Source organism: Mesitornis unicolor, unplaced genomic scaffold (assembly GCF_000695765.1).
Source record: "Mesitornis unicolor isolate BGI_N332 unplaced genomic scaffold, ASM69576v1 scaffold16617, whole genome shotgun sequence".
Taxonomy (NCBI): domain Eukaryota; kingdom Metazoa; phylum Chordata; class Aves; order Mesitornithiformes; family Mesitornithidae; genus Mesitornis; species Mesitornis unicolor.
This window is the reverse complement of record NW_010194483.1, coordinates 56,847-75,179: the sequence shown is the minus strand read 5'-3', so window position 1 is coordinate 75,179 and position 18,333 is coordinate 56,847. Positions and strand designations below refer to the sequence as shown.

Below are 18,333 nucleotides of genomic sequence, written 5' to 3'. Positions count from 1 at the left end.
TCCCTAACGTTCTGTGATTCTGTGATACCCTGACAAAAGGGAACTGACTTTAAAGAGCCTTGGTTTGAACTTCCCACAGTTAATTTTGTTCTTCTGAATACTGGTGTCCTGTATTATGTTTCTTTTTTTGTACTATAAATTAAGCATGCAGTCGGTTAAGCCTAGAAACAGGTGTTCAAATAAAATAACAAAATGTGGTTTTTTTCCAGTTTTTTTCAGTATTAGTTGTAGAGGTGAGATCTAACTATGCAATACTGAAATGGTAGCTTCTAAAGTCTTTTGCCTGTTGCATTGGGAGAAGAAAGTCGAAATTGGTGGTTTCCTAGTCCTCTGCTTTAAGAGCATCAAGTGAAATTTTGAAACTTTTTCTTTGGAGTAGAAAACTCAAATGCCTGGCTTTATTGTGGAAGTCACTTCTTTTAAAATAAAGTTGGATGAAATCCAAATGGTTTATTTACTAACTGGTTAGGAAGAAAGTGTCTGAATTTTTTTTCCCTCCCTTTTCTTCCCTTTTCAGATCTTAACCACTGAATCATAGGATCCTAGAATGGTTTGGGTTGGAAGGGATGTTAAACATCATCCAGTCCAACCCCCTTGTCATGGGCAGGGACACCTCCCACCAGACCAGGTTGCTCAAAGCCCCATCCATCCTGGTCTTCAGCACTTCCAGGGAACTTAAATTTTGTACGTTTTTGTTGCATATCAGTAAGTTGGACTATTTAAAAAGAAGCAGAGTGGATCATGATGTGCAGCTCAATGCTTAAAGGACTGGATTCACTTGGATTTACCTTAAACAGCTACTGGATAGGGGAGGTTTCCTCTCTCTACAAATACATGGAGGCAGAATGTGCTTAGTGGTCTCCAGCTTTTGAGTCTAATGGACTCTGGAGACGTTCATGAATCTTTGTGTTACTGCAGTACCTGTGAGTTGGAGTCTTGGGGACGAACATCACTATTTTGGTGCTGTAAAAATAAAAGAAAAACGGTTCTTGTTCCTCAACCGTCACAGTTAAGTTATTACGGTAAAGACAACATACGGGTATAGATTGGCAGAGAGACACAGGGAAAAGTGTGATGTTTATTAGTGTGGATAGCTGTGGTCTCAGGCTAATAGCTGTAAAACGCTGTGTCCCTTCTCTCCCCATGCCCTGGCATCATGACAGAGGTGGTTGCTAGTGATTAGTAAGAGAGGGGCGTAGATGGCTGGGGGGAAGTACAAGTGTAGCTGTTAGACACGGTAGAATACAGGGTGATGGACTTAACTTAAATTGTAACAAAGATTTAGAGGTTTGGACTAGATTCCTTCCTGATATCCTTCCTGATATCCTATTGTGAATACACAGCATTTTTTCTAGATGAGATTGCGTATCAGACACTGACAGGAGGCAGATATTTTTAGATCTTTCTCCTTTGCTGTTTGCAGAAGCACCTTCCCATCTTTTCAGGCACACGTTATTGATCACCATGCCCCTGTCCCTGCAACTTTGTGAGTGAAAATGCTGTGTGACTGTGTGCAATTTACTGCCGAATGTGGTTCTGCAGATTGCTTGCCCTGGCCTAGTGAGCCACGTTTTGGGATTGCTGACAGAGAGGGAGCCTAATGCAGTGACAGTGCTGGACAGGCCCTTGTTCACCTACTGTCACGTTCCCTCTCCCCCTGCTGTATTCGCTGTGGAAAATCCCACCAACCTGCTCTTCCAGGCCATCACTCTCTCTGTTCTTTGTCCCTCTGAGTGAAAGCAGGGAGTCCTCATTCCATTTAAACCTGAAGATGCATAATTTGTTTGTTATCCCCTTGTTCCTTCTCTTCCCAAACCATCCTGTGCATATATAGTTTATCCATGTTCTTTGTTACTAATTCTTTTCTCTCTGTCTTATGCTTTTCTCCCTAGTGGAAGCAGCAAATCAACTTTCGTCAGTAATTCTGGCACCACTAGAAGGAGAAAATGCAGTTGGCTTGGCATCAGGCTCTTATTTTGTTGGCAGTAGGGTTGATGTGAAATCCCTATTGAAGATGTGTAAGAACTGGAAGAAACCCTCAGCCCTCGTCAAAGGGAAGTGTGTGCTGATCTCTCGCTTGCGGTTTGAGGTTGATATTGGATATTCTGTGGAAGTGATTGGAGTATTCAAACAAATGGCTTCCAGAAATTATGGTGAGTCTCTGGTTGTTTCTGCTTTATTCTAATGATGATGTTGGGGCTGCTCGTGGAGTGCTGCGCATGCTTCAGAGGAGAGAGATTGTGAGAGTACGTCGCTCTGAAAAAGAATGAGAGGATGTGCTTTGGTGAGAGCTCCTTTAGTTCTTGTATAGTGCTGTATCTGTGTCCTGCACTTTGTGCCAGAACATGTCCTCTTCTGGGCCTGTTAGCCAAGGTGGTATTTCAGGACTCAGCATGATTACATTTACTGTTGAGGTAGGATGTGCTGATAAACTGCCAGGAGTATGGACACCATGCATAAGTTCTTATCTTTATTACCAAATGCAGTTGGACATTCTCATATTTCTCTTGCTTTACTCTGGTGTGTAACAGCTGCAACTGCCTGAGCAAACAGAGTTTACCAGTAGCTTTACTGATGTTTTTTAGGCAAGTGGGACTATAGAGCACTCTTCATGTTGGAATTCAGATTTCAATGGTAAATACCAGTTTTCCCATTTGTAATGTGGGAAATGAGGCACAACCTGCACAGTGTCACAGCAGGTCAGTGACAGCCTGGGAACAAATTCTGGAGCTCTTATTCTTTGGGCAGGGCCCCACCTGGCTCACTGTGTCTTCAGCTGACTCGAAATTCACTCTACCCTCCCTGGAAGCTGTAGGCAGGTGCACCCAGGGATAAACCTGCCAGACAATTCTGACATTCTTACTACATTTTGGGTATTGATCAATTGGTGAGTTTACTCTGCACCTTCCTGAGCACATTGTAGGGCACAGAGGTACAGCTGAGAGTGATTGTGTTACGGACTGAAGTCAGAATTTGTTGGTTAACAAATGGGAACCTTCATGCACATTCTTCATCCCTTCATCCAGTGAAGAGAGAGTGGTTGCTGAAATCCTTGGGTCGGTGGGTTCTTTACAATGGTTCATTAGGGGAGTTGACCTTGATACCACCACTTCTAGATGTGTGATCGTACTTTTAAATTTTCAAACTGTTTGCTTAATATGAAAGCAAACAGAGGAGAATTGATTGCTGGACAAGGTAAGAATTCTTTTAAAGCAGCTCTGAAGTGCAGAGGATATGGATGGTTAGCCATGTTCTTGTGGACAGAGAACTGAGTCTTTTGAAATGGAGACTTATGACACTGTTTGTCTTAACTATTGCAGATGTGAACACCCGAAAGTGGAATTTTCTTCTGGAGGACTATCCCAAACTAAGTAAGTATCTGCATTTTCCTGGCTAGGGCTATTTTCTGGGGACGGAAATGAGTTCTGACTTCAATTCTTGGGCAAAGCCTTTTCACTCTGGGGAGATAAGTTGCTAACGAACCACGAAGCAGGTGTTTTCCCATTTTGCCAGATCCTTACATGGTTTGCCCAGACTCTAAACTTTATAAATGTGTGTTATTCATGTCAGTCCTTTAGGGGCCTACTGGGAGGGTGGCTCTGTTTTGTTTCATGCTGCACAGAATTTCTGTGCTGTTCCTTAGAGCACATGGATGGATTTACTGTAACAAAGTTATTTTTATTGCTTATCATACAACAGCTCTACTTGAACTGAGGAGTTGCAGGAGAATCGATTCCTCTGTTCCCACTTGCCAAATTTGAAGAGGTCAGCATGGTGGCTGCCAAGCCTTCCTGTCTTGACAGAAATTCTGTCTTGCTGACTCTCAGTAGCTGAGCTCCCCTTATCCTCAGTGCCAGCCCACCTTACTCCCTCTTGTGTGTGTATCAATTCACATGCTGGCACAGCCACCCCTTGCTTAAAAACCAAACATATCGGACTGGTTTACTTCAAATTCTTTAAGTAGTGTGCGCAGTGTTGTGGTATTTCGCTTCACAGGCAGAAAATTCTGTTTTTCAGGTCAGAGCACTAGGTTTTCAAGTCAACTGATGATTTCTGTAACAACCAGTTCATCCGCGGTTACGGTCTGGGTGCTGTCTACCTGATTTTGTTCAGCCTCATATGTTACTTGTGGTAATAATGGCTATACTGGCAGCGCACAACTGTTAAGTTTTAACTGAGGTACCAGGCAGGTTAGAATTCAGATTGCTTCCATAGCTGAGTTAATTTTGAGGCAAACAGGAAAACCCGCCTGTTTCTCTGGCGGAAGTGTGCAGATCTGCTTGAAGCAGAGGCATTATTCTTGAAGCAGAATTTCATACTCTACTGAAATGCTTTGATGCTGGTTGATGGATGATTGAAAGAAAAAAGAGACAAAAAAAAAAGAGAAGAAATCTTTTTAATAGTGTTTTCTTTTCCCCTGCAAGTGCAATCTAAGGCCATGGTGTTGCTACAGTGTTCATTTCTTGACAGAAATTGACCAGTAGACATCTGTTTAATGCTGGTGAAGCTGTGATTCACTGAACTGAAATGTAGGACTGTGGTTTTTTGGGTTTTATTTTTTTTAAAAAATGGATGCCACTTTGCAGTATAATCCAGTCTTAGAAGCATGCTCCTAGCACACCTGCTTCTTAGATTTTTTCTATTTAGTTAAGTTTATAGAGTGCTTTGAGATGAACAGCGTTACACAAGTCATAAGTAATATTATTTATCACCCCAATTGTCCTGCTGAGTTTGCTGTGGTATTCGTGTGAGGGTGTGTGGCTGTGGAATTTGATTGGGGTAAGCTTCACAAAGATAATAAGCAAGGTGCTCTACACACATCCTTAGAAAGTGTGTCTGAGTGTTTCAGAGTTGAATTGTTGTTGCTTTTAGTAGTTTTTCAATGGCATAGGCTCCTGCTTCCATGCGATACCAAAGCACATTTAATAATTGAGCATCTGCATGCTCCTATGATGCGTGTCTTAACAACATTAGTAATGGTTGTAGGGCTGAAAGCCACATCGTAGAGCCTTGTAGGAATGCTAGATCATGAAAACAAGTGAGTGTGTCTTGGGGGAAGCTATTATGAAACTCCAGGATTGGGATGTTGACAGGCCCTGATTTCAAGGAGAGCTGATGGTCTCTCTCAATTTGCTAAAGGGGCCTCTTGTATGAGCAAAGGGCCTGATCCTGTAGCGCGTACTAGGCAGTCTGAGCAAGCACATCGTCTCCTAGTCTGTCACTCGGCCATGCTGGCTGGCAGTTGTATACATCACACGAAGGACTCAGAGTCCCATAGATTGAAGGAAAGAAAAAAAAAAAATTCTCCCTAAATGTTCTTGCAGGGTTTGGTTTGTGAGGGCATTTGAGGCTTCTAGCGCGTGCCTTTTTGAGGAACAGCATTTGTTTTGTGCCTGTTCATCTACCTACTTAAAAAAACCAACAAAAACAACAACAACAACAAACTTAAGAGGCTGGTTGCCATTTCCAGAAGAGATATCTGTTAGCTGGGAACTGTTTGTAGAGGTTAATGTCTCTTTGCTTAGTTGCTCAGTCATCTTTATATAAAGGTCACTTCAGTAAAAGATGTCTGTTGGATGAATCATGCTGGTGGCAGATATATCTTAATCACTCTCCCAGCTCATGTACAGAACAATAGCAACAGAATTATCAGTGAGCAAATTGTAGCAATTATGCTAACACATAGCTCAGTCTGAGTGTAATAACAAGCTTGTGCTGTACTTCGGGTGGAGAGAGTTCCTGCTGTTGAAGAAGTATAAATTAAACTGGAGAGTTTGAAAAGTTTGGTCATTGCCCAACCACAAATGGCCATCTTTTCATATGTGTATTTATTGGAATAGCTTTCCCCCTTCAAATGGCAGGAGTCCATCCTGCTGCTTTCCTCTTGGAGGTAACAAGTGAAAATACCTCACAGAATTCTGGCGGGGCATCTGCTGTTGGTATCGTGAGTTCCTATTCCAGTTTGCATAGCTCTGGTTATTTTTACAGAGTTTTTTTTATGTCTTCTTGACTTCATATACAAACCAACCAGTAAAAAAAAAATAAATCATTCTCCCTGCAGTAAAGGATCTGTGCACATGCATTTGTGTTCCTATTGTAGAGGTGTCTTTTGTTTCTCAGTCAGTGGTCAAAGATTAATGACTAAACATGTTTTCCTGGTCCCAGCTCCCTCCATGTTTTAAATTAGTATTTATTTTCATAGAAACTTGCTGTTGGACTGAAAAGGAATACTTTTATCTTTTTGGGATGGGATAGAGAGGCTACTGGAGGGGACTGAAATAAGGTTGTATAGGAGGAGAATTGCCCTCATGCTTTGCTTCTTGTGATGCATGGATTGTAAAAGATGAGGGCCCCAGGGTCTTTACATCTTTACATGATGGAGGCTGGGGATCCCTTTAGTTTGACTGGGATGGTTTTATGCTGCAGATAAAGTTGAGAGACTTCATGGGTGAAACAGCAGTAGTGGTGAGGGACTCCAGTGCCTGCCTGTGGGCTGCTTCTGGCCCCCACGCTACTTCTGTCCAGAACAGCCATGGGGACCGGTTGGGCAGGGAGCTGCTGTTGGTACCACGTCCCTGGAGGATGGCTGTTGGAGTGCTGCTGATAGTGGTACAAGAGCAGTTTCTCTGAGTCTTGAGGTGCTTCTTGTTTTCTTATCCAAACATGGTAAATGAGAGCTGATAAAGTAAAGACAGAGCCAAACCTGTGTGAATGTGGGGAACAGGAGAAGAAGAGAGTTTTCAAAGCTGAAGATGTATGATTTTGTTTAGGTAAATGTCTCTTGGGACACCCCTGATCACTCAGGGGTGGTGGAGACCTCAGTTACTTAATGCAGAATCTCAGGGTCAAGATAAAGATACCCCTGCCTTTTAGGCTTCAGGAGCTCTTTTGTTCAAATCTATACTTTTGTTTGAGTAAAGTGTGCCCTAAGCTTCCCTCAGTGTGAATAATCCAGCTCCAGCTGTATTAGTAGCAGTCATCTCTGAATGATGGCATCAGACTCTCAGTTTTTTATAACAAAGTCTAAATACAAGGGGAGGAGATGTGATTCATTATGTGGTTCTGAAATAGACTTCAGGGAAGAGGCCAGGCCAACATCTGTGCATGATGCAGTGCTTTCTTGAGCTGTTTCAGGATAGGAAATAATATTGTTGTTACATAACGTAAGTCATGTGTATGTTGCCCCTTCTGATAATAATCTGCTCTGTTCTTTGCAGTGGAAGTGTTACAGAGCCTTGTGTCAGTAGAAGTGGAGCCGCTGCCTGAGGCAGTGATACAAACCTTTGCTGCTCAAATAGAGAGATCTACAGCACAGGCAGACATTCCTGATGCCGACCTTTCAACAGTGGACTCCAAAATTGTGATGAGCCTCATGCCCTTTCAGCGGGAAGGTGTGAAGTATGTCACTTTTGCATGCTGTTAAGAGCTAGTCCTTGCCTAGAATTGTGTGTGTTAGATTGGTGCCCGGGCTGCATTCTTTTCCATGGAGGGCTCCACATTTCTCCAGAGTCTTGGGCTGTTGCACTCTGGCACTTTGGGCTCTTGGTTGTTTGGGATGGTATAGTTTGCTTTATTGTTTGTTGTTGATTTCTTTTTGGTGGATTTTTTTTTTGAGTGACACATCTGTTTGTTTCCAGCTGGAATTCTTCATCATGAGTCAAGAGGAAAGTAGCATCTTGCTAGTCTTATAAAATTGTTCAAATGATACATCTCTGATCTCCCTCTTGTGATTCAGTATGTGCCTAATTGTCATATGATATTTTTTTGTTTTGTAAGGTCATTTTTTTTTCAAATGCATCTCTTTTATTGTTAGTTTTAAAATATTAACTGTACATGGGAAAGTGCCAGGAAATGGGATCCAGGCCCTGAAAGATTTAAAATGACTAACTGCATGTAGAGATAAACCCTGTCCCCATGATAGGTAGTCATTAGTTGTTGACTTCAAGATGCAATCCAGGAAAGTTTGTACTTACTGGTGTTAAAGTGGCATTGTTATTAATGTTTTCTTAGGACAGAATGTGAGTAGTATTATGGAAAGAATGTGCTTTATTTGTAAGGCCTTGAAGACCACTCCTGATATGAAATCAGAGTGTCTAAAGACTGGGCTGAACCACTCTCTTTTGGAGCTTCCAAGCTTTGAGAGATATGTGAAAGTTGCTCACTTGTGTTAGGACTAAGGGAGAAGATCCAGGTTTACTAAACCCACATCACTGCCAGGTGATCCACATTATAGGCTTGGTGATGAGTTGTGCTCATCCTGGCTGCCAGGACAGATAAGTAACCCATTTCTTGACTCTTACTTATTTCCCCTCTGTATTTTCCCCAGTTTTGCAATTTTAAGAAATGGACGTTTGCTTCTTGCGGATGACATGGGCTTGGGCAAGACCATCCAGGCGATCTGCATCGCTGCGTATTACCGAAAGGAATGGCCCTTGCTGGTGGTGACTCCTTCTTCTGTGAGGTTTACATGGGCAGAGGTACTGTGAGCTTGACTGTGTGCAGGTGGCTCGTGCAGGGCATGTGTGATGGTTATGCTGTGTTGCCCTCTGTACAAGTTAAAATTTTTAAGAGATGTATATTAAGGGGAAGAAACTAAAATTGTACTCATTTAATAACTTCATTGGCAGAAATTGCTTGGCACTGACTGTATCACATATGCCTATTTTCTTTTATTGGCCAGTTTTCTTTTTGTGGTCCAGCTCATCTATTGGAAAGAGGGAGATCTAGAGTAAACATCATCTCTGACCCTCTGTTAACTTTGCTCCTCCAAGTCAGCTGGCTCCAAGGGGGTGTTTTACTCATCAGTGTCAAAGACAATACTTGCATTCCAGCAATTAGCTGTTGTATTCAAGCCCTTCATAGTAATATTTGCAGGTTCCTTGGCTGGAATAGAAGCCCAGATGCTGGGATTCTCCATTCTGTTCAAGAGGCCCCGTTATAATTATTGTGTTTGTCACAATACATCTTTTGGCCTGTCCACTGTATGCTGCTCACTCCTCCAAGTCCTTTATTCATGTTGACCAGAAGCCCAAGAAAGCTTGTATGGCTGGGAAATGGATCTTGAAATAAATCATTGTCACGGCTTGTGTGCCGAGACTGTTGGGTTGCCATAGGCTAGTGGAATGTTCACTGTGGGAGAAAAGGTGAGCCAGAGGTTTTAGGTCAATAATTTCATGCCTGAGCAGGACAGGGTGGGAGCTTAACTTTCCCTGAAGTGTTGCATTGATTAAAGGGGTATTGGTTGGAATTTGCTGGTTTTGTGCTGTAATCAGGTGGTTAGAGCATCTTGGTTTCTGTTTTCATGTCCAGTAGTGCAACAGAATGTTGGGCGACAAGAAAATTGTTTATTGAACAAGGGAGTGATGTTCATCATGTTTGGTATTTCAAAGGCCTGTCGGCCTCTGGGTCAACCCCTAACCTGAATCCATGGCTTCTGTACAGCTGGGAGCTTCAAGATGCTTTCCTACCTTTGTTTAAGTTTTGGCTTAGTGTCAGCTATGTACTTTTTGGTTGTGATCTATCCTTGCCCGCACGTTGGCCCATTTTGGTTGTGGTGTTTACCGTCTGTGGTGAAGGACAGTTCATTGGTAGTTTCTCACATACTGAGAAATGTGAGAAGCTCACATTTAACTTCTCGAGCTGCTGCATTGCTGAATAGAGGAGAGGAAAGGTGCTTGGAGGACTTCACAAGTGAAGGGCCAAGAGGCAGAGATGCCATTTCTCATCATGGCTCCTTGGGTACGTTTCTGTAAGGACCAGATCCTGACTGGTAAAGCCCCAGCCCGATCTCTGCAGAGCAACATCAGCAGAACGCAAATGTTGCAGAGAAGTTGGTGTCACTGGGGACACAATTACAAGGGAAATGGTGGGTGCTTAGTAGCTAACAGATGGGTTTGGGGGAGGATATCTTGCTCTGGTGTGTGGAGCATTTCAGGAGGTTGATTTGAATGACTATCACCACATATATTTCGGCTGCTGTCATAGAGCAGCTGGTGTGTTGTCAGCTTGATCTTTTCATTTTGTTTGGGTTTTTTTCTGTAGACTTTTTAAGAAGGAAAGGTAGTGGAAGAATTCTTGTTGATCTGGGTGAGTTGTACTTCATCCTCACTTTAGAGTAAACGTTGCTATGAGAGGTGTTTACTGCTTAGAAGTCTGTATTTCACAGCCTGAGGTTTCCTGTTGAGTGGGAAAACTAAATTTCCCTGTCAGTAGTGGTCACTGCATTCTCTGGCTCTGAGCATAGCATGTAACATTGTCAGGAGGTTATGCACCTTTCAACTACAGATCAGATACTTTTTTTTTTCAGTAAGAAGCAAGAATAGAGCATGTTTGAGCCTTCCTAGCTGTGGAAGGTAGGTGTGGCTAAGGCCTGTGAGTTCTGTTCTTGATCTTTCTTTCCATTACTAGGGTTGTTGCCTTGGGAAAGCTGCTTACACTTACTGTGTCCCCAGGTGATGTCTAGTGGCAGGTGAGGTGGCTGCACGTTCATGAGGATGCTGTGCGAAGTGCTTTGGGATGCCAACTGAGAACATAAGCACCAGAATGCAATTAATCCCTTTCCTCTTCCTCCAGGCATTTCACAGGTGGCTTCCATCCTTAAGTCCAGATAGCACCAATGTCATAGTGACCGGCAAAGACAACCTAACAGCAAGCTTGATCAACATTGTCAGCTTTGACCTCCTCAGCAAGATGGTCAAGCAACTTAAGAGCACTTTCCAAGTAGTTATTATTGTAAGTGAGACACTAAAATTTTGAAGTATGCTCCATTGTGCAGCAGAGAAGTGTGAAGTGGGCCTTATTTAGGACTGAAACTATCTTGTGATTGTGATTGTGCTCACTGCTTTCTTCATGAGTAGAAGCAGGAGGTTTCTCTGGAACCTTTTGAGAGAACTAGTGGAGCTTATTTCCTTTTTGACTCCTCAGACTGTTTTCTGTTTTACTGGTTATGGTGCCTCTCTGATTTTGTTGCGTTTGGGCATGTCCTCTGCTGGAGAGCAGTGTTTAATGTGGTGTGTCAATACAAGTCTTGAAACTGTATCTTTTTAAGGCGATTGGACTTCAGGGTGCTGTCAGTGTTTATCCAGTAAGCTAGATAACCTCTCAACATCAAATACGTGGGGAAAGCATCAAAAAATCTCCCTTTGCTTCTGTTCCACTGACAATCTGCATTAAGCCTTCTTTGATCCCTTGCATCATTTCTTTTGTAAATTACATTGAAAGCAATTTTTAACCTTTTACAGAGCTGTGGTAAAAAGCATTTTTCTATATTTCAGTTACTAAAAAATTCAAAACATCTGGTGTTTCAAATCCTGCTTGAATTAGTAGAGACCAAAAGTGTCTTCGTAGCTTACTATGAGTGTTTGATGTTCTCAGTCCAGTTTTCAGCACGCACGTGCACCCGTCCTTAAGATCATGGCAACTGGAACACAAAAATCCTTTTGTTTGTCAGCATCAGATGGGAACATAGGAATAGATGAAGTTACTTGGAGGCCAAACTACTCATGGGGGATTTGATTATTTTTCACCCCCTGCCCCTTCTCTGACAAGACATTGTCAGGGTGGAAATGCAGATTGGTGCTTTTGTGTGCTGGTGTCTGAGGTGAAGGGATTTGGGTTCTAGGGCTACTGCCCTGGGACTTTTTACCAGTACTGAGCTGGCAGATGTTCCTTGTGTGTTTATATGTTCAAATTTGGACCCTGTATATGTTTTAACAGATGAGAGTAGTCCTGCTGAGTGCTGGTACTCCTTGCTTTTTCTTCCAATCTTCTTTTGATGGCTAGGAACATTAATGTAGCTTATTTGTTAATCAGGCAGGATAAGGCTATGCCTGAAAGGCTAAGCAGTTGTATTGTCTTTGCATGCATGCTTGCTTGCTCATCCAGACGTGGAAAGATGAGAATGTAGCCTTGGAGGGCGCCAATTACTTTTGGTGTCTCAAGTTCTGCCTTGCTACAGCAGTAGAAATGAAGCTTGTTTGGGGGTGATGTCTCAAGTAGGAGGCTATTATCCACCTGGTGAGCCCTATCAGTGGAGCAGTTGGATGCTAATTAGATTTCTTTTTTTTCCTTATCATTTTCATTAACCCATTATTTAGGGAAGTGGCACTGTATAGGCCTCCTGTGTTTGCTGCATTTAAAGGACACATGGGGGCAAATGAGTATCAGTGGTGGAAATAATGTTCCTCTTTCTCCTCCCCTCTCCAGCCCCCTCTGCTAACTTGTTTGCAGTCATTTGAGTTTTGTGGCTTTAAGGTTTGATTTCTGTTCCATTTGCTTGCAGCTGCCTATTAAAATACAGGAAGCCTGCTACGCTGCATGCTGTCTTTTCGTTAAGAATTTGATGTGACTATCCTAATGCTTGAAATATCCTCTGGGATGGTAGACTTTTAATATTAGATAGCTGAGAATATTGGGAATTTGTTCTGTAGCCTGCAGTTAGACTGTGGATCAGAACTATCTTCACTTTCATGCTTGTTTTGTTTCAGGATGAATCTCATTTCCTAAAGAACATAAAAACTGCTCGATGCCGAGCTGCCATGCCTCTACTCAAGGTGCGTACACTGGGTGCCTAACCTCCAGCAGCTAAGATCAGGCTCCCAAAGCAGGGTTCCTCCATTTGCCAGGTCTGGAAGCCAGCAGCTGAATTCTGTTGTTGTGCACATGGAAATCCAGTAATGTAGATCCAAGAGCAAAATTTGTCTTTGGCTTAGTCGCTTGTTTCCATACAAATGTTAGATGGTAAGACCTAACAGAAGAACTTCAGAAGCATCCTTGATCCAATTGTGGTACTGCCACTGGTGAGTTTTATGGTGATGGGGAAAAAGGAAATGTCAAAACTAACTGAATGTATTCAGGGAGAGTAGAAAGAATATAGTAGTGGAGGCTTAAATTGTTCAATGGATATAATTTTTATCAGTTACTTTTTGGCACACAAATCACTGCTGTATATAAAAATGACATTACCTAAGTCCCTTCCTTGGTTTTGGGTTCTACTCTCTTACTGCAAGCTTCCAATGTATTTGTGTGTCTGGAGTTCAGGAGCGCTCTTGCCAGTTAAATGTACAGAAGTAGTAGGAAATGGCAGAATGTGAGGTTAGCAAGACACATGGCCCACAGAAAGGAGTATCTGACAGCAGGATAAATCTAAATTTTGTCTGCCTATTGTCCTGGAATCAAAGAAACAAACTCTCCCTGGTAGCCTCTAGCAGATTAAAGTTATGAGTAGTTTCTAGACACTGTATGTACATTAGAACAAGGTAATGCAGTTCCTTTTCAGCAATTATCAGCAAGTGTTTATATAGAGATGATTTGAACTGTGATGGCTTTATAGCAACCAACTTTTATATACTAGATTCTTAATGGCAAGCCAAAGGTGGTTGTCCTTGAATAACTTCATTGTTCTCTTTAAAGGCCTGACTCTTGTCTTCTCTTGCCTTTCAAATCACTTCAGGCTTTTAATGTTTGTAAACTAAGTAGGAGGTCCAATTTTATGAGCAGTTTGAAGTACAATAATTAGAGTGTATGTCTGAAAATGGTGGAAAATAACAAATATATCTAATTGCACAATGCTGTAAAAGTGGTCTTATCCTTTCCTACTTGTAGCTTTGTAACAGTCAGCTTGTCAAAATTATTTGCAGGCTGCAAGATATGAGAGTGAAAGATGGCAGCTGTTAAGCGGAGGTTAATTGCCTGTGTGAACTTACTGAGATTTTACAGTTTTATGCTGTCATATCATTGGTCTTGGAGCATTGAGAACTGCTGCTTCTGAAACTGAATTTCAGTCTTCTGAAAGCGTTAAGAGTTTCATGTTCATATCATACATTATCTCACCTGCAAACAGTATACAGTACCAGATGTTTCATGTTAAGATGCTCAGGTAAATTTTACTCTGCTGCTTGTTGTCCATAAATTCTGAAGCGAGTATTTGCTGCAATAGCCACTCTTCTGCCCTCCTGCTTTCCAATGCAAGCGCTTTGCTTTAAAACTAGCCCCTTTGGCAGCTTTGTCTTTGGCTCCCAGTGAGCGATGCTGTGCTCACGACTGGCATGGCACATCACAGCAACGCTTTTGTGTTTGAAAGAACTGGATTTAACAACTATACCATGTCATCTTTATAGTAACTAGTCAACAGGGTAAAAATGGGAGTATTTTCAGTATTTTACATGATTCTTCGAGATTGTGTGAGAGGCATTGATAATCATGCTGCTGAGGATAACATCCTTTCTCTTGCCTTTCTGCTAAAAGGATTAGAGCAGTACTGGGGCTTTATGAGAGACCAAAAGGGGTGTAGCCATAGGTACACTGCTTCTAGCAGCTCAGTCCCTACCACGGGGTCACAGTGTGAAGCGGTACCAGAGCCCCTGTAGCCAACGTGAACCTTGTTTACTTTCTAAGCATTGCCACTTCTAACTGCTGTTAGCATTTTACTACTTTAAACCCTTCTGAAATTACCATACTTGTTTGTATTTCCAACAAGGTTCATAATGTCCTAAAGCAGGAAACCTTAGCCTTGAACTGCCTTTTGGGTACAGAAAATAAAAAAACCCAAACACCTAAGAAATGCGATCCTTGGTCCTTACAGGCTACGAAGATTTATGAGTCCATAATGACAGTAGACAGATCTAAGTTAAAGTGTTTGTGAGCCTGAAATGTTTCTGTTGCTTCCATCCGTACTTAATGGGTTCTTTGTATCTTGACAAAATCTGTTCCTGTGACTTAACCATTTGAATAATAAGTAAAATACAAAAATTGTTGTGGCTGTTTAGACAGAACTGCACAATAATCAGATCACATCAGTATATTCATAATAAAGATGACTTACCTTGGATATTAATTTTGAATCTGCCTTGTTAGACAGCCAAGCTGAATCTCCACCTCTGAAATATTTAACCCGTGGTTTCAGCATTTAAAGCCTCATTTTAGTTTTAATAACTGACATTGACCAGTTTTCAAAATGAAGTGGTATTTTTAGGCATTCAGTAATAATTCATCTTTTCCTGCTTTCCTCTATATATTGTGGACCAAGGGTGGTGTGGAATTGTCGTGCAGAGCCACGTATTAAACATGCAGCCTAAGTTCGTCAGTTGGGAACTTCTAGATATGTTTTCAATATTAAAAAAAAGCCACAAACTCTGTATGTGCGCAGTATTTGGTGTGTGCAGCATTCATTATCTTTTGATGTGCTTAACTGCTACCCTAACAGAGATTTAGGGAAGTTCTGGTTGAGGCAGTGGGAAGCATGACCAGAAAGACTTCTTAGTGCATTTTTATAATGGCTGGATGTATGCAATGACCATGCTCGCTAGCTGGTAGCTTGCACTGGTTTGTCATTAGTTTGGAGTAAGTATATAGACATGTTGTGCCCAATTTATTGTTACAGGACAAAACTTTGAGAGGCATTTATACACAAATAGTAAGATAAGGTGAGCTGAAATAGCAGCAGCAAAATGTTTAGGCCAGATCTCTTACTCTTTTCACATTCACAGTGGATGTGCAAACTTGTGGGTGTGCAGACTTATACATGGGGGAGAATGCTTCGTCTGCCTGGAACCAGGTGGCACAGTTTGCACACAGTCTGTGTGCATCCCTGCAAAATTATGAGGACGGATGGATTGAAAGCCATAGTAGAAAACAGTCCTTTGATGTTTGCTATGTGGTAAAAGTCTGTCTTTCACGGTCAGCCAGCTTTCACATTGGCTGGTCTGTGCCAGAAGCTGCATGAGACCTGTCCCCAGCTTCAGCATCTCTTAGGGGACTCCAGAGGGCTAGAAGTTCCTCTGTTCAGAGTTGTCCTTTTTTCTTATTTCCAGGTGCATCAGAGTGATAATAAACTCATACTGTTGGGCTTTTTGATTGAGTCACCATTGTCAGGTCTGGCTTGTCCCTGCCCCTAGTCCAGACCTGTACTGACAATACTGGTTGTTCCCCTTGCCTCTGCCCTGCATCTGCTTTGTCAGAGGCAGAAGTGTCGTGGTGTTACACCTTTTGTAAGCATTTTGGTTTTTTTCCTTCCAAGATTAGACTGGCCCACACATGAACATAGGAGAGGGAGTATACATCCTACCCATATCCATAAAACAGCAAAGCCCTAGGGTAGATGAAGAAAAAACAACGAAACAGAAGTGTTTCTCTTGGGAACTGGAGTGAAGAGGGTTCTACATCCTTTGACCAGCCAAAGTGCTGCATGGTCTTTGTTCTTCTGTAATTGCATGGAGTGCTGCAAGGGCATGGAAACTGAGGGTCTCAGCGGAACATGCATGAGTTTTTTGGAAGCATAATGCTATTTTTTTAGTGGAGAACTGGGTTACAAACTGAGAAAGAAAGAGCAGTACCTAATAAAATATTCCTGTGGCATAACATGGTCCTATTACTGTTGTGCTCCCTATGGGCTTTGTTCCACAACATTTAGGTAATACTACTAATGGGATTGTTCCTATTGAGCTGCTGTTCAGGTTAATAGCACAATACACATCCTGGTGTTTGCAGAGTTAAAGGTCTTAGTTTCTATTATGGAAGTCCAAATACATTGTGTGGCTGGAATCTAATATTCTTTGCACTTCTTTTAATAAAGAGATGCTTAAAAATAATAGAGGGAAATAGGTCAGCGCTGAGGGTAGAAGGTGAGGAGGGAACACGAAAATCTCCATTTCCAGTGAGAAATAAATAGCAGATGACTTTAGGCATTATAGATCCATATAGATTGGATAATAAGCCTTTGCTTGTTGCTGCCTGCTGAGAAAAGGAACTTTATCTTGAAATCGGAGAGGCTGTGAGCTCTCGAGGCTGTATCTTCAGATCTGCTCTTTCCTTCCTCCGCAGAGTAGGTTGGTAGTGACTTGTTTCGGTCACACTGGTCGTTGTTATTTGACACATGTTTTCTGTCTAGAGGTCACTTACGAATGGGGAAAAGCATTTACATTTTTTTGAATAACCACTGTAGAATCATCTTTTGAAGTGGGGGAGTGCTATCTATCTTACCCAAGTACAGAAACAGACTCCTCAAAACAGCTGCAACCCTTCCCCTTTATCAGATCTTCTATTTCATCAGGTGATTATCTCTGTTATATTATGACCACTCTCAGATTTTTCATTTCACAGGATAAGGTATTCTTATGCTAAGCAGTTCAAAATGACAGAGTAAGCAAAAACCGGGGACACAAGTAATTGTATCAGAACCAGCCACACTTATTTTAAAAAGTTATGTCAGCCTGTTAGCATATGCCAGAGCTCATGCTGTGAAATTCATTTAAAACAGAGACAGTCATCGTATGTTAATGAGGCTCTTTGCATGTTCAATTATTTCTCTGTGGCATAACCCCCCGTCTCACCTACTCGCCTTCGAATTAGTTGGGTGCTGGGTTTTGACCTCTAAGGTACTTGCCCCTGGGGGTTACTATTTCATAAATTATTCTTTGACTTTGAAAAGTGACTTTTGTAAATTGTCACAGCTGTGGAATTAGTTCTTGCTGGTGTCTTGTGTGTGCAGCTGTAATACTGCAGAGCGACAATTGCCTTATGTTACTTAGAAAATGGGGGCTACAGAACAGGTCTCCACTAGTCAAGTCATTGTCAGAGTTCCCTTAAGCAATGTCACAAGCAAGTAGCTGTAAGAACAGTCACAAGGACATATGAGAGAGAGGAGTGCTTCTGGGGAAGATTAAACTTCATGCCTAAATGCTAATAGTCAGCTAATGTTAGTTCTCTTAAGTGGAAATATGTATATATTTAATTACAGATCTGTTTTTGCTAGAAGGTCCTTGCTGGTCACTGCAATCTTATTTTCTGTGCTGTTCTGTACTATTCTTCCAGAACTCAGAAGAAAGAGGGTAAGCTCTCAGTCTTGACAGCACAGAAGGTTCATCAGGAAACAGTAATTATGCAGTTCATCTGGAATATTGCGTCCAGTTCTGGGCCCCTCAGTTCAAGAAGGACAGGGAACTGCTGGAGAGAGTCCAGCGTAGGGCTACAAAGATGATCAAGGGAGTGGAGCATCTCCCTGATGAGGAGCGGCTGAGGGAGCTGGGTCTCTTTAGTTTGCAGAAGAGGAGACTGAGGGGAGACCTCATTCAAGTTTATAAATATTTAAAGGGTGAGTGTCACGAGGATGGAGCCAGGCTCTTCTCGGTGACAAACAATGATAGGACAAGGGGTAATGGGCACAAGCTGGAACACAGGAGGTTCCACTGAAATTTGAGAAGAAACTTCTTCTCAGTGAGGGTGACAGAGCACTGGAACAGGCTGCCCAGAGAGGTTGTGGAGTCTCCTTCTCTGGAGACATTCAAAACCCGCCTGGACGCCTTCCTGTGCAACCTCATCTGGGTGTTCCTGCTCCGG

General features: G+C 42.1%; 1 protein-coding gene across 1 annotated transcript in view; it reads left to right on the top strand.

The window, feature by feature from the left end:
* Positions 1-1,892: 1,892 nt before the first annotated feature.
* The window catches only part of SMARCAL1 (SWI/SNF related, matrix associated, actin dependent regulator of chromatin, subfamily a-like 1), a gene marked incomplete at its 5' end in the record, with an annotated part of 32,037 nt that continues 15,596 nt past the window's right edge, over positions 1,893-18,333 (top strand). The window contains 6 exons of the mRNA XM_010187829.1: positions 1,893-2,153; positions 3,321-3,371; positions 7,218-7,398; positions 8,327-8,477; positions 10,573-10,731; positions 12,486-12,551. Coding sequence (XP_010186131.1) covers positions 1,893-2,153; positions 3,321-3,371; positions 7,218-7,398; positions 8,327-8,477; positions 10,573-10,731; positions 12,486-12,551 — 869 coding nt within the window. The remainder of the gene's footprint in view (positions 2,154-3,320; positions 3,372-7,217; positions 7,399-8,326; positions 8,478-10,572; positions 10,732-12,485; positions 12,552-18,333) is intronic.